This window comes from Suillus discolor (assembly GCF_016758755.1).
Source record: "Suillus discolor strain FC423 chromosome Unknown F5147scaffold_61, whole genome shotgun sequence".
In the NCBI taxonomy this organism is placed as follows: domain Eukaryota; kingdom Fungi; phylum Basidiomycota; class Agaricomycetes; order Boletales; family Suillaceae; genus Suillus; species Suillus discolor.
In genome coordinates, this window is record NW_024541308.1 from 20,187 (window position 1) to 35,373 (window position 15,187).

Sequence of the window (15,187 nt, forward strand, 5' to 3'; positions counted from 1 at the left end):
GAGCTGTCTGGCTTTGCCTTTATCAAAGACATCTGTGTACTCGTGATATTCCGAAGGGATTCCAGATAGGTTCGGAGGTTCGGAGGAGAGTGTAGCGGAGCGGAGATTGACACCGGACGGACGAACGAAAATACTGAACTGGACCGATCCCTCTAATTTACAGGCCCGGTGAAGGTACAACAATTCAGATGGTGAGTCTGAACAATGTTGGGTCTTGCAGAACCTAGCTGCTATTCGACCCTAAAGGGTTTCTGGACCAGGCTCAAGGCTCAGAGAAGAGGAAATATCATGAAAACTTGCTGAGTACTCAGACTCATACTGGTAACTGGTGAAAAGATAACTTCATTATGTAAGCTACAAAGTGCCAACATAAGGTAAGGTAAAGACAGTCTCTCCAAGCCTAGCCAGAAATGAATCCCTACACCGGCAAAAGGCAACTGCATTGATTAGGGAAATATTGGGAATGGTGTTATCAGTGGAGGAACTCGGCAAGGTTATGGAAGGGATTTCCGCTGGAGCTGGTGGAAGTGAGGTCGGAGGGGTCGGAGGCACTCCATGAGGAATCAGACAGAAAACGATGCTGCCCTTTACCCAGTCAATCAACGGATTGTGTCGGGTGAGCCAGCTATATCCTAGAACGATGGAACAGGATGAGTCCAACGGAGTAACATAAAATGTTTCGGAGGTAACCACGCCGGTCAGAATGTTATTTTCTCGGATTAGTTTGATTTCTACAAAACAATGGGAAGAACCACAATCTACAAGAGCCGGGAATGGAGAGATATCAGGAAAAGTAGAGATGGAAATATTTGGCATAAGCGAGTTCAGATCGGAAAGAGAAACAGCATTGAGACGTAGCTCCATTGCGCAGGTTGAGTCAACGCAACCCTTGTCCCGCGCGGAGTCAAGAGGGTTGCGGACTACTTTTTTGTCTCTTCTGAGACCTCTGGTTTGGCTTCCGGAGTCACTGTGCTAGCACGACCTTTGGCCGCACGGGAAGTGGACTTTAGGCAGTCCCAGGCAGTATGACCAGGTCCGCCGCAGAAGAGGCAGAGCTTCTTCTCCATGCACCTCTGGCATTCCTCGGAGGTGAGTTTACCGTCTTTCCCAAGCTTGGACGTCAAGTCCGGAAGTTTGGTGGAGGAGGAAGCCGAAGCGTTTCCGGATTTTCCGCCGGAGTATTCTTTCCGGTCGGAGGTGGAAGCTGACTGCTTGGTAGGAGGGGTGGATGCGGAGAATTTGGTTTTGTGGGAGACTTCTCCCTTGCGTTCCCAGTATCAAGTGTCGATAGTCTGGGCGAGAGTCTTGTATTGGGACAGAGTGGTGGGTTTTCCTTGACGACTGATTTCGTCCTTCATGCGAGCCGGAAGTCTGTTGTAGAACTGACGGCGTAAAGCTCCGTCGCCCCAACCACGGACTTGGGAAGCGAGCCATTGGAACTCTACAACATACTTGTTGATGCGCTGTCCGTCGCGCATATAGAGCTGTTCCAGCTGCATTTCCGCATCTCCGACCGGGTCATGGGGTCTGAAGTTAGTTTGGAGTTCTAACATGAACTGGGAGTAGTCATCCATCCATTGCGGACGATCCGCGAGATCATCCAAAAGGAGGTCCGGTTCAAACCATTCAAGGGCCATGCCCTTGAGGTACGATTGCGCGAAGTTGACCTTAGCGCGACCGGTACGGAAAGACTTTGGCTTAGCTTGGAAGTTAAGCTCACATTGGACAAAGAACGCCCGGAGCTTCCGGGGCTCAGTGCCATCGAAGGTGTCCGGTTCTCGGACTTTGATTTTAGAGTCGTCAGGGACGGCGGATTGGCGGTTGTTACGCGCCAGGTTATTGGTTGCCTGAGAAAGGCGGAGGAAGACCAGGTCTTGTGGACCGAGACCTTCGTTTTCATCGTCAGTCGGGTCTTCCGGAGGTTCATCGTCCGGGTCACCTCCCCTGTCATCCGGTGGATCTCCGCCCGGAGTATCTTTGTTTTCCGGGAGGAATCCGGCCGGTGTGCGAGTTGGGGTTTCTGGGTGTGGACGATTCATGAGTTGAGAGATGCTGGATGCAGCGCCCTGCGCGCTAGCGCGACGCTGTGAGAAGCTAGTGAATGCATCGACTATGGGAGTAGAGTCGCGTCGGGCGGTTACTAAGCCCGCCGCGCAGAGGTTTGTCTGAGTGGTTGTAGGTGCCATAGATGTAAGTATACTCGGTAAGGTGTGAGTTTAAATATACTGTTAAGAACGTGCTCAAGGGTTGGATCCGAAGGGCTTGGCTTCAGCTCGTGCGCTGTGCCCCTTACCCGAGTACGTGCCCCTAACTTCCGAGGGCTGTTGGACGATGTCCAAAGGTTGTCGGACGAGTCCGGAGTCCGATGTCCGATGCGCGGGAATTCCGGCGGACATTCGGGAACGAGGGATAAGACTAATCTGGACGATGTCCGAACTAGAAAGGAAACAGTGGAGGACTACCAGAGGTAGAGGCGGAGGTGAGAAGTCTATAGGAATCGATCCTAAGACTAGCGGAGGACGACGAGAGGAGAAACTCAAGTCGGATGGAGAAGGGAATGAGCAGAGTCTAAGATAATATTCGAACTGAGGAAGTACAAAGATTCTACAGGGTTTATATACTACTGAGGACTTAACGGAGAATCAGTCTGCGCAGTCCGAAGCTATGCGAGGCTGTGGACGGAGCGTATAGAAAAGTCAAACGCTAGTCTATCGGAAAATAGTAAATGAAGACGGAAATGAAGACATAGGAAAATAAAGGTGGAAATGAAACGAGGTACAGAAAATGAGTATAGTCTAACTGGAGAAGGAACGTACAAAGGGATAAGGCACGGAAGTTAGATGTGGGTCGGATCTGGACGATGGATAGAAGTCGGCCGGATCCGGAAGTCCAGAAATGATGTGTGTGATTGGTCCGGGTCCGGAACGTGGGATATGACATTCTCCCACTGAATCCAATGTCTCCTCCATCTCTCTCAGTGAATCCCCTTTTGACGAGAACATCATCAGCATTGAAGACGACATTGTCGTCGAGACCACTGTCCTTTCCCTAGCCCACGCCCTCGAAATTGAGAAATACTTAGCCAGCCAACCTGCTGCATCCGCCGGCCTTGCTGCCACCTATATCCATATTATCAGAGCAACCCAGCGTCTAGAAGAAGACCTAGCCCTGGTAGAGAACGATGCTGTTAGGCTATTCTGCAACCACATCCAGTGACGCATACACTCGCTTACGCTTCAGCTGTTCCCTGTTGGTTGTAGCACGCACTATCTGCAAGGAAATTATACAGATTGTTGCTGATCAAAACACCTTCCAAGTTGGCCGCCTGCTGCCTCCTCTTACTAGCACTCCCCCTGCTGTTCTACCTGATCCAGCTCCAATTGGAGCAAGCTCTCAACCTCTACCTGTCCCACCTCCCACCGAAGTCTACAAGAGAAAACTCCATAAGGGAGCCGTCGTTCACAGCATAATGAAGACCAAATCATCCAAAGGAAAGAAACGCGAGGTCATTGACCTCACTGGCATATCCACCTCTGCCACCATCACTATCAAATCCCCGACACTTAACCAAACCATTGGTACTGTAACCAATGCCAACTTCATTTGCCGAATCTGTAAGCAGCTTGGTCACAAGCACAGAAACTGTGCACAGTATCATTGCCGCATCTGTGGCGACCAGAGGCCTGGGCATTTCTCCATCTACTGCCCCTTTGCCATAGTTAAACCGGAATTTCCGTTGGTTTACACCGACGAAGGCTTCTACAAAGCATTGGCTGAGTGGGGAGCTCGGAAGGATAAAGAACAGGAAGAGGAGCTTGAGCGCGCCAATAGAGAGTACTTGGTGCAGCCGGAGGACTTGACCTTCAACAATGCCAATGCTGACCCTATCTACTATGCAAACCAGGATGAATGAAGATGTCAAAGTCGGTGACGTTGACTATAATTCGGGGGTAATGTTACGGTACATTTACACCCCTACCTTTTCTTTCGCTACTGGACAATGGTCTCTTATCTCTTCCACTACTGAACACCAGATTACATTCCAGTATCTCACTCATATGATCTCTAAGGCTTCTTTCCGTGTTAGCAACCACCATCATGCACTGCCCTTATCACTTATCTTCACATTGCCCTTGCCTTCCTTTCTTAGCTTGGTCTGTGCACTCCATACAGTCTATTTAAGCACAGTAGTTACCACTTGTATTCCTCACTTTAATCTACTAAGTTTTACCTGGAACATCCACTCTACTAAGGGATCTACCTTAGTAGTCTTGAACCATTATTCTAAGGCAGTCAGTGTCACTGTCCTTAGCCAGAATCCTTGAACCTACATTCATAGGAAGAACACCACTTCGCTATAAAAGACCATTTGGTCTTAGTGAAGAAGAACGACCCCAGTCGTAACACAATGCACTAAGTAAAGTAGTTGGCAGTGATGTCTCTGGCGGTCGATCTTTGAGTCTAGGATTTCGGAAATTTCGTATTCCAGTTCTCCATTGACTAGTACTGGAGGTGGAGGAAGCTGGATACAATTGGGAATGGTGTTCGGAGTTGCGGGTTCTAGTTGAGAGACATGGAATACAGGGTGCACGGATCGCATCGCGTCCAGAAGATGGATGGTGAAGGAGTGGGTACTGGGACAAGCGATGATGTCGAATGGTCTGAGATTCTTTTCCGAGAGCTTTTTCGATGGTCAGGTCGAGCGGAAATATTTTGCTTTGACGAAGACCTGATCTCTGACTTTGAAGTCCGGAGTGGGTTTACGTCTACCAATTATCCTGCTGATAGTTGCAGTAGATCCGGAGGTATTGTTCTAGGGTTTGGTTAGCTTGCTTGGTTTGTCTGTCGCCTTCTGGATGATATCCAGAAGTGAAGTGAAGGATCATGTCAAGTGCTTTTCCAAGTGAACAGAAGAAATGGGAGACAAATTCCATACCACAATCAGAAGTGACATGGGACAGAACTCCGTGCTTGGAAAACACATGAAGAAGGAATAACTGGGCGAGGTCTGGAGAGGTGATAGTGTCATATGTGGGGATAAATATTGCTTGCTTGGATAGCTGATCTATGACTACCAGAATGGCGGTGAAGCCAGAGGAATTGGGAAGTTGCTCAATGAAGTCCATGGATATAGAATTCCACGGCTTCTCGGGAATGGGGAGTTGTTTCAACAATCCATATGGTTTGTGTCTCGGAACCTTGGCTCGGGCGCAGGTCGTACAGGACTTGACATAGTCTTTGACATATGCGCGGATTCTGGGCCAAGTATATTCCCGACGGACTATTTCCAGGGTCCGGTTCTGACCGAAGTGTCCGGATAGGGGATGGTCGTGTGTATTCCGGAGCACTTGGAGGCAGAGGTCATTGGATTCTGGAATGTATATACGGTTGTCACAACGGAGGAAACCACTGTCATCCATTGTCCATCTCAGGTCTGATGGATCCGGAAGATGACTGGAAGCGATAGGGTCATTGGGGAGGGCAGACAGAATGTCCTTATGAAGTTGCTCGACATCCATTGGTACAGCCGCCCGGAGCACCAGAATTGCTAGGTGTGATGCCTGGAGGGACGAAGCGAGCTGTTCTGTGGTAAATATCGGCTGGAGGTTGTGTGGATTAACTTGAGCGTAGTCCTTATCCCCCTCTTTGGGGTAGACGTCCCAATGTCTAGTTAAGGAGTCAGGCTTTGCTCCGAGTTTTCCGGGTCGGAAATGGATAATGAGGTTGAACTGATGAAGGTATTCCAACCAGCAGGCCTGTCGGCGGGTGAGGAGTTTTGTCATAGTGAAGTACTCAAGGTTTTTGTGATCCGTGACAACGTCTATCGGCTCGGCAGAGCCTTCAAGGTAGTGTTGCCAGGACCGGAAAGCTTCATAGATAGCTAAAAGTTCCTTATCATGAGTGTCATAATTGAGTTCCAGAGCCGAGAGGGTTCAAGAGTAAAAGGCAACCGGGCGGAGCTCCTGATCCAGACATACGATAGAAAGTATTCCAGCGATAGCATAATCAGAAGCATCCATCTCAACGACAATAGGAACATCTGGCATCCAGTGCGTAAGCACCGGAGCGGTGGTGAAGACTTTCTTGAGAGTATCAAAAGATTTCCGGCAATCCTCGGAGAAATTCCAGGGAGCATCCTTGCGAGTGAGCAATGTAAGCGGAACTACAATGTCCGAGTGGTTCAAAATGAAGCGATGATAGAAATTGGCAAATCCGAGGAATGATTGAATATCCTTAACTTTCTGGGGTTCCGGCCAGTCACAGATAGTCTGAACTTTATCAGAAGACATGGTAAGGCCAGCCAGAGATAGGAGGTAGCTGAGGTATTCTATGGAGTCGGAATGGAATTCGCACTTCTCCAGTTTAGCATATAGACAATGCTTCCGGAGGCATCAGAGGACTTCAAGGACATGTTGCTTATGGGATGCAAGGTCGTGGGAATAGATGAGGATGTCGTCGAGGTACACAATAACACATATGTCAAGCATATCAGCAAAGATGGTATTGACAAAGCATTGAAAAGCTGCTGGAGCATTGGTGAGACCCTTGGGCATAACCAACCATTCATATGAGCCATAGTGCGTTCAGAAAGCAGTTTTCCACTTGTCTCCTTCCGTTATCTGGACTAGGTGATAAGCAGACTGGAGGTCAATTTTAATGTAGACTTTTGCGCGGCTCAGAGAGTCGAGAAGGTCAGAAATGAGGGGAAGCGGGTAGCGATCTTTCTTTGTGATTTTATTGAGGCCTCGGAAATCTATGCAGAGATGTAGGGAGCCGTCCTTCTTCTTGACGAACAGGACAGGGGCTCCATGTGGGGAGGATGAGGAACGAAGGAGTCCAGTTGCAATATTCTCATCAAGGAATTTGCAAAGAGCTGCAAGCTCAACCGGAGAAAGGGAATAGATAGTGCCAAGGGGCAGAGCCGCTCCTTCCTCCAAATCAATCTTTAGATCATAGGGACGGTGGGGAGGGAGTTGTCCGGCTTTGCCTTTATCAAAGACATCCACATACTTGTGATAATCTGAAGGAACTCCGGACATGTTTGGAGGTTCAGAGGAGAGTGTAGCGGAGCAGAGATTGACACCGGTGGGTCGGACGAAAATACTGAACTGGACTGATCCCTCTAACTTGCAGGCCTGGCAAAAGGCAACTGCATTGATTAGGGAAATATTGGGAACGGCATTATCAGCAGAGGGACTTGGCAGTGTTGGGGAAGGGATTTCCACTGGAAGCAGCGGAAGTGGGGTCGGAGGGGTCGGAGGCACTCCATGAGGAATCGGATGGAAATTGATGCTGCCCTTTACCCAGTCAATCAACAGATTGTGTCAGGTGAGCCAGCTATATCCTAGAACAATGGAACAAGATGAGTCCAACAGAGTAACATAGAATGTTTCGGAGGTAATCATGCCAGTCGGGAAACAGATCGGTAAATCTACAGCCTCAGTAATAGTGGCATTCGAAGTACCATCAAACAGATGGAGCGGAAGCAGAGAGATTGCATAAGTAGGGATGTTATTTTCTCAGATTAGTTTGGTTTCTATAAAACAATGGGAAGAACCACAATCTACAAGGGCCGGAAACAGAGAGATATCGAGAAAAGTAGAAATGGAAACATTTGGCATAAGTGAGTTCAGATCGGAAAGAGAAACAGCATTGAGACGTAGCTCCATTGCGCAGGTTGAGTTAACACAACCCTCGTCCCACGCAGAGTCAGGAGGGTTGCGGACTAATTTTTTGTCTCTTCCGAGACCTCCTGTATGGCTTCAGGAGTTACCATGCTAGCGCGACCTTTGGCTGCACAGGAAGTGGACTTTAGGCAGTCCCAGGCAGTATGACCAGGTCCACCACAGAAGAGGCAGAGCTTCTTCTCCATGCACCTCTGGCACTCCTCGGAGGTGAGTTTGCCGTCTTTTCCAAGCTTGGATGTCAAGTCCAGAAATTTGGTGGAGGAGGAAGCCGAAGCGGTTCCAGATTTTCCACTGGAATAATCTTTCCGGTCAGAGGTCGAAGCTGACTGCTTGGCAGGAGGGGTGGATGCGGAGGGTTTGGTTTTGCAGGAGACTTCTCCCTTGTGTTCCCAGTATCAAGCATCAATAGTCTGGGTGAGAGTTTTGTATTGGGAAAGAGTGGTGGGTTTTCCTTGACGACTGATTTCGTCCTTGATGCGAGCCGGAAGTCCATTGTAGAACTGATGGTGCAAAGCTCCATTGCCCCAACCTCGGACTTGGGAAGCGAGCCATTGGAACTCTACAACATACTTGTTGATACGCTGTCCATCACGCATATAGAGCTGTTCCAGCTCCATTTCTGCATCTCCAACCAGGTCATGAGGTCCGAAGTTAGTTTGGAGTTCTAACATGAACTCGGAGTAGTCGTCCATCCATTCTGGACAATCGATGAGATCATCTGAAAGGAGGTCCAGTTCAAACCATTCAAGAGCCATGCCCTTGAGGTATGACTGCGCGAAGTTGACCTTGGTACAGCTGGTGTGGAAAGACTTTGGCTTAGCTTGAAAGTTAAGCTCACAATGAACAAAGAACGCCCGGAGCTTCCGGGGCTCAGTGCCATTGAAGGTGTCCGGTTCTCAGACTTTGATTTTAGAGTCATCAGGGATGGCAGACCGGCAGTTGTTACGTGCCAGGTTATTGATTGCCTGAGAAAGGCAGAGGAAGACCAAGTCTTGTGGACCGAGACCTTCATTTTCATTGTCGGTCGGGTCTTCTGGAGGTTCATCATCTGGGTCACCTCCCTCATCATCCAGTGGATCTCCGCCCAGAGTATCTTTGTTTTCCAGTAGGAATCCGGCTGGTGTACGAGTTGGGGTTTCTGGGTGCGGATGATTCATGAGTTGAGAGATGCTGGATGCAGTGCCTTGCATGCTGGTGTGGCACTGCGAGAAGCTAGTGAATGCATTGACTATGGGAGTAGAGTCGTGTCGGGCGGTTACTAAGCCCGCTGCATGGAGGTTGGTCTGAGTGTTTGTAGGTGCCATGAATTTAGTTGTAAGTATACTCGGTAAGGTGTGAGTTCGAATATACTGTTAAGAACATGCTCAAGGGTTCAGATCTGAAGGGCTTGGCTTCAGCTCATGCACTGCGCCCCTTACCCGAGTACGTGCCCCTAACTTCCGAGGGCTAAAGGACGACGTCCAGAGTCCGGAGTCCGATGCACGGGAATTCCAGTGGAATGTTCGGGAACAAGTGATAAGACTAATCCAGACGATGTCCAAACTAGAAAGGAAACAGCGGAGGACTACCTAAGGTAGAGGCAGAGGTGGTAAGTCAATAGGAGTCGATCCTAAGACTGTCAGAGACGATGAGAAGAGACTCAAGTCAAATGGAGGAGGGAATGAGCAGAATCTAAGATAATATTCAAACTGAGGAAATACAGAGACTTTACAGGGTTTATATACTATGAAGGACATAACAGAGAATCAGTTAGTGCAGTGCGAGGCTATGGACGGAGCATGTGGAACACCTAACACTAGTCTATCGGAACTTAGTAAAATGAAGACAGAAATGAATAAGGGACAGAAAATAAAGCATACTAACTGATAAGGGAAATACTAAAGGGAAAAGGCACGGAAGATAGAAGCTAACCAGATCTGGAAGTCCAGAAGTCTGGAGATGATTATGTGATTGGTCCAGGTCCGGAACATGGGATATGACACCAAGGCACTGCAGTATTTTGGTAGTGAAACTAAACTTAGAATGTGACAAATGAATTATGGACATAACTAGAGAGGACACATTGGAGCTTCACTTGGTACACCAAAGGCAGTTACTAAGTGAGCAGGGTGGAGCTACATATACAAAATGTTTCAGCAGATGCAAAAATTGTAGGATGATACAGTGAGGATGATAGAGCGCATCAACCATAACCTAATGCTTGTATCTGCCAAAAGCCACATTGGTCCATTTGGATTTATTGAAGTTTTGTGCTGTTCTAACTTTTTTTGTACTGTTATGACATTTTATTGGCTTATCGAATGTGTTCAAAAGCTATTAGGACCAAGCTGAAGACATTGAATGCCAACCTATTAATTGGCTTCAAAAAACTCCTTATCACAGTGAAAACAAAAAAAAAAGATCTAGGACCAGCTTCTGCACAGGCTCAGCACATCAATCAGACTAACAAATCTACATTCTCAGAAACTCCTCAAGGCTTCTCATTTTCCCAAATGTCCTCCATTTGGTTTTGTGCATAGTTTACGTGCTTGACTGTGGTTTTACTGCTTCATTGATATTCTTCCTTGCAAGAGCACCCATCACAATTGCATGTGCTCCAGCATGGAACATGTATGTAGTACTTAATTTCAGGCTTCATATGAGCAAGATGCAGGAAAATAATCCCCATGTTATAGCAAGTTTGCAAAATCAGAAGTTACAAGCAAGACATCTCCGCAGTTCTTCATGGAAGATCCTCACCAAAGCATTACCGCAGTGCGGAGGCTACATGCATCAAAAATTAACTCGCTCGGAGATAGCTCATTGAGTATAGTGGACGTACAGGTGAAGTATAGTAACAAAAATTGGATTTGTGACTTCAAGTTGCATCTTGGGCGTGAGATGCAACAAGTAGAGGATACATATTTTTGTTCGATGAAACACTGCCGTTACGAATTATGTGTTGTACCTGAACATGTGACATCGTGAGTCCGCAGCATTGATGGCCAGAATAGCATTCACATCGGCTCAGTGAGGCTACTGTCCAACGCCTCGGCAGCTGGCGGTGCATATAAGTATACCACTCAGCCCCGATACTAGCATCATTTTTCACCTTCACGAGTGAAATTGAACAGTATCATGTCAAACGTGCCTGGGCCTCCTCCATCGCCGACTGAGAAGTTGACTGTCAAGAACGTCTTGCGAGTCATCGGTACTGGTATCGTTCTCCTGTAAGCAAACAGTTAGTAGAGAGAATTTGTGATATGAAACTGACCACTACTCCTTGACAGTTCTAACATCATCAATGGTTTCTGGTGAATTGTGAATTTCTTCTTGACTACGATGATCTAGAATTTGCGAGCCAGCATTGCAGTCATTTTTATCTATCTTGGCTCAACCATTCCGGTACTGACGCCATATGCCGACTATGTTGCCGTGTACATGCTTGGGGCGAGGTCCATATTTCTCGCATGCGTGTTTTTTGTCGGATGCTATTGGTGCTGTCTTCGACTAGTAGCACCGAAGCAGGCCGGAAGCAGTATTTCCGAGTGGGGTCCAAAAGCGCAAGCACAGTTCCGCGAAGCCTTGAGTCCAAGCAACGAAAAACTAGGCAGAGCGGGGAAAATATAGTACGCATTGTTCTGTATTGGATACTTTAACGCTTTTCAGGCTGATCAGTTCCGTCTGCGACTTACAGTTTTGGTGAACTGTTCATGCTAAACCGAAAGAGTGGCTGCTGATGTTCTTATGATTCCAGCTACGACGGGCGGACTTAACGCCTTCAGTGGCCTTTATCGTAGCTTCTGCTTCTGGAAAGAACCCGGGTTCAGCGTGCGCGAGCTTGTGATGAATGTGGTTTTCCTCATTTGTGCCGCCTGGTCAATCCAAATCGCCTATGTAGGAAGGGTGTCAACGAAGAAGGGCACCAGAGGCGAGAACATGACAGTGGGCAATAATTGCAGTCAACCTAAATCGAATGAGCTTACTCCAGTAGGCAAATATATCGACGATACCATAACTCAGTGAAGTGGTTGTTATACGGGAAGCAGCGGAAAGGGTGGCATGGTGGTAAGTCAGCCGTCTCCTAATGCATCATTGTGTAACGTTGAATATTCCAACAGAAATGTGTTAATACATGCACAAATCAGTACTCTTTTGTGATTGAAATGATGCAATATAATTCACCTCCTCCACGCCACCCATTCAGAGGTCATGATAAGTAAGTATTTGTATCTGAAGAACACATGAGCCAGGAACAGATAAAACTCCAAAGAATTTATCTTTGGGTAGTGACTCACTAGTAGCAAGACATGAATCGTCCCAGAAGAATGTTTGGTGCCGCAGATTTGCCATGGATTATCTCAACATCTGTTTGGGGCGAACTTATGAACAAATGCCCGGGTCGTTCATCAGGGTATATGCATTATTTTGAATCGTAAACAACACTTACTACTCTGCGATCTTGGAAGCTACTTCTACTTCTCTAATGAATCTGTTGGGGCTCGTAGATAATAAGTTCCCCTTGATCATGAGGAAGGAATGGAAATACACACATAGCTCACCCGTACAGCAGTTGGTTCAGAAAACACGCTTCTGACTCCGGACCCCCAAAAACGGGCGAAATATGCCATTAGACTCCCGCCTATGAATGCCGGCCGAGGCCGGTCCAGGATACATGCTGGAATTCTGCAACGATCGGTTGTTCACGCTGAGGTGATGAGTACTGCCATAAGTTATTTGATTACCAGAAGTGAGCGCAAGTAAGCGATGATTGATTTTCCAGGAGTGGAGATGTATCATATTGGATAGTGCCAGTAGGTGCCAGTGTAAGAGTTACTGTTGAAATAAAGCTTGTAGCGGCTGGTACAAAGATTCGAAATTTTTTTAAAAGACTTGCTCCAGGTTTACATACACACCGTATGAAAGTACATAGTAGGCCTAGTTTTCCGAAGTCGGGCCTTGCCGCATGATGGCAAGAAGACAGCTGCGAGCCAGGTGGAAGCATTGGAACCTCGCGCTCTCTAGAAAGGGTGCCGACACGGCAGTAGACATTATTGTAACGGCGCCAGCGGCCCTCGAATGCCTCGAATACTTGTCTTTGTTCAGCTCAGTGGTTTCCTGCGTGCCTTGACTCTTATGCTGCTAAAGCCGGCGCCTAACCCTCAATGAAAGCTGGTTCGCGCTTGATTTTGTTCTCAGCGTCTGGTCCGAAATCGCATATCGTCTTTGGCCTAAATGTAGCTGTTACTACGACCATCCCCTACAAAGACGCCATGTTTACTTTCATCGAGTGCGGTGCGATATTCTAGCTAGTATACCGGCAGCTGCTAGTGTTCTGGTACTGGCCTATATAGCTAGCAGCTCAGTACTGTCATTTTTCAAATTGCTCAATTTCCAATATGTCAAATGCTTAGCGTGCGTGATGTGGCTTGGTTCACCACCTGCGTGTGACAAGGCTACAAACGTTTATCAGGTCGTTCCGCTCAACTCCTCGCCCCCGTAATGGATTATGTTTCTCGTTCGGGAACGACTTTTGTTTCCGCAGTCAACCGGCTCTCAAATCGTCAGCAATCCATTTCCCAAACGATTCAAGACAGAATCATGGCGGAACAAATGAGGGGCCTTAGGTCAAGCACAGGTACTTGAGGACCTCGATGTAGCCCGCCTGACTTCGAACTAAGCACATGAGTCAAACTTGCAAACTATCAGGCCTACGAAGGATTGTCGTTGGACCTTGGTACAGTTTTGAAACCAAGCCATTTATCGTGGGAGTCGGGAGTATAATCCATGCAGGTGGCTGCAACTCAGTTCCAACGCAACGTCATACATTATGCATTATGGTCCGGGTCTTTGTTGCTTATTCTCCATGTGTGTTCTGTTGTCTAAAAACACAGAACATCAAAGATCAGCGCTGCAGAAAGGATGGTTTTGTGTGTTTCACCGTCTAAGATCTTTGTCCCCCTCGAACATACTTAAGTCAACATTTTCTCTCCACTCGGCTCTAGCAAACAACATGCAGAAAGTCCAGAAGACGACAGCAAACCGGGGAGTCGATGTCCTCAGATACACCACAAAATATTGTGAGTGATCAATTCCGCAAATCACCAGCAATCGTGTCATGACAAGCGTCAATCGTTTTAGCTGATGCATTCACGAGCGGTCACACCAGTTTGTTTATTCATTATCTATCTCTGATGGTATCAAAACTGATGCCATATTGACGATGACAAGATCCTAGGCCTTGGTACCCCGTATTGCAGGTCGCGAAAGTTTAGTCGCTCTGCCCTGGGGCTCAAAGACCAGGATATCAATACCATTATTACTGAACGACATCAAGAGTTGGACGTGATCTCGCACGAGACCTTGGACCTCGCGCACACTGTCATGGATAAAACAAAAGACCTTGGCCATCAGCTTGCGAAAAAGCATGATAAAATCATTGAGTCGGCGAACCTGAACAAAGGACTTCGATCGGCTCTCGAGCGCTTTCCAACTAAAGTTTTGTCCAAGATTTTTGACTACTATCTTATGGACAGCAATTATCTGAGCCGCAGATCAAACCCGTCTCCCATGCAGTTGGCCAGAGTATGCCACCGATGGAGGGATGTTGCTGAGCGCATGGCCAACTTGTGGTGCAAACTCTCTTTTGACGTCGGCGATGACCGCACCGAATGGAAGCGGTCAATTTTCTACTATGATTCATGGCTCAAGCGATCACAAGACTATCCACTCTCATTACAACTCCGCCCTGGATACGCCAAAGGTGGGACGGCCAAATTACGACAGCTTCTTCAACCTTGCATGAGCCGAGTCTCATCTCTTGATATCGTATTCTGGGACGATGTTGAACCAGAACATTTGCTAGAAGACCTCCCTGCAGGACTTCAGGAGCTTACCGTATGCTTTGGCGACTGGTTCGATGCTTCAGCCATTGCACAATCTCTCTCGCAGCTACCGTCCACTGTGCGTAGTCTCAAGATCATAGACCGGATATTTGGCCCGGACTGTTTACATTCTCTCAATCCTGTATGGGCCCACCTAACACACGTCGAGATCGCCATTCGTCCGCGAAATGTGTTCCATTTCCTCTTTCTATGTCCCAACCTCTCCTCGTGCGAGCTTATCTTCAGTCAACCAGTGTCCATGGATACTCGTGTTCAGTGCATGAGGTTTACACATGCGAATCTTCGATCATTGTGCATCATTTGTCCCGGGCGCTTCGAATCTAACCCACTCCCTATACTGTTCAGAGCACTCATACTCCCTAAGTTGCGCACCCTCGAAATTCGCTATGGATTTCTGTCGTCCCCTCATGAAGAGTTGCTGACGTTTCTCAGACGGTCGAAATGTCCCCTGGAGATACTGATTTTCGACGCTGTAGTAATACCACCGCCGGAGCAGCAGGGCGACTTCATTGCCATCATTCCTACCCTTAAAATAGAATGTAAGCTGGATATTGATACCAACTAGACTCTGTACTATGATGCCCATTTCAAGCTTCAAGTGGCGTAAATTATTTG

At 47.6% G+C, this 15,187-nt stretch overlaps 2 protein-coding genes across 2 annotated transcripts; both read left to right on the forward strand.

The window, feature by feature from the left end:
• Window positions 1–10,805: 10,805 nt before the first annotated feature.
• F5147DRAFT_713754 (uncharacterized protein) lies at window positions 10,806–11,677 on the forward strand (the record flags this gene model as incomplete). The annotated part of the gene is made up of 4 exons (XM_041438422.1): window positions 10,806–10,895; window positions 10,956–10,978; window positions 11,030–11,308; window positions 11,363–11,677. The coding sequence occupies 3 exons, from the start codon at window positions 10,806–10,808 to the stop codon at window positions 11,295–11,297; spliced, it is 381 nt and encodes a 126-aa protein (XP_041288851.1). The 3' UTR covers window positions 11,298–11,308; window positions 11,363–11,677.
• A 2,003-nt stretch (window positions 11,678–13,680) lies between these two features.
• On the forward strand, window positions 13,681–15,137 carry F5147DRAFT_839604 (uncharacterized protein; the record flags this gene model as incomplete). Its single annotated transcript, XM_041444240.1, has 3 exons — window positions 13,681–13,747; window positions 13,809–13,835; window positions 13,906–15,137. The coding sequence occupies 3 exons, from the start codon at window positions 13,681–13,683 to the stop codon at window positions 15,135–15,137; spliced, it is 1,326 nt and encodes a 441-aa protein (XP_041288852.1).
• Between the last annotated feature and the right edge of the window lie 50 nt (window positions 15,138–15,187).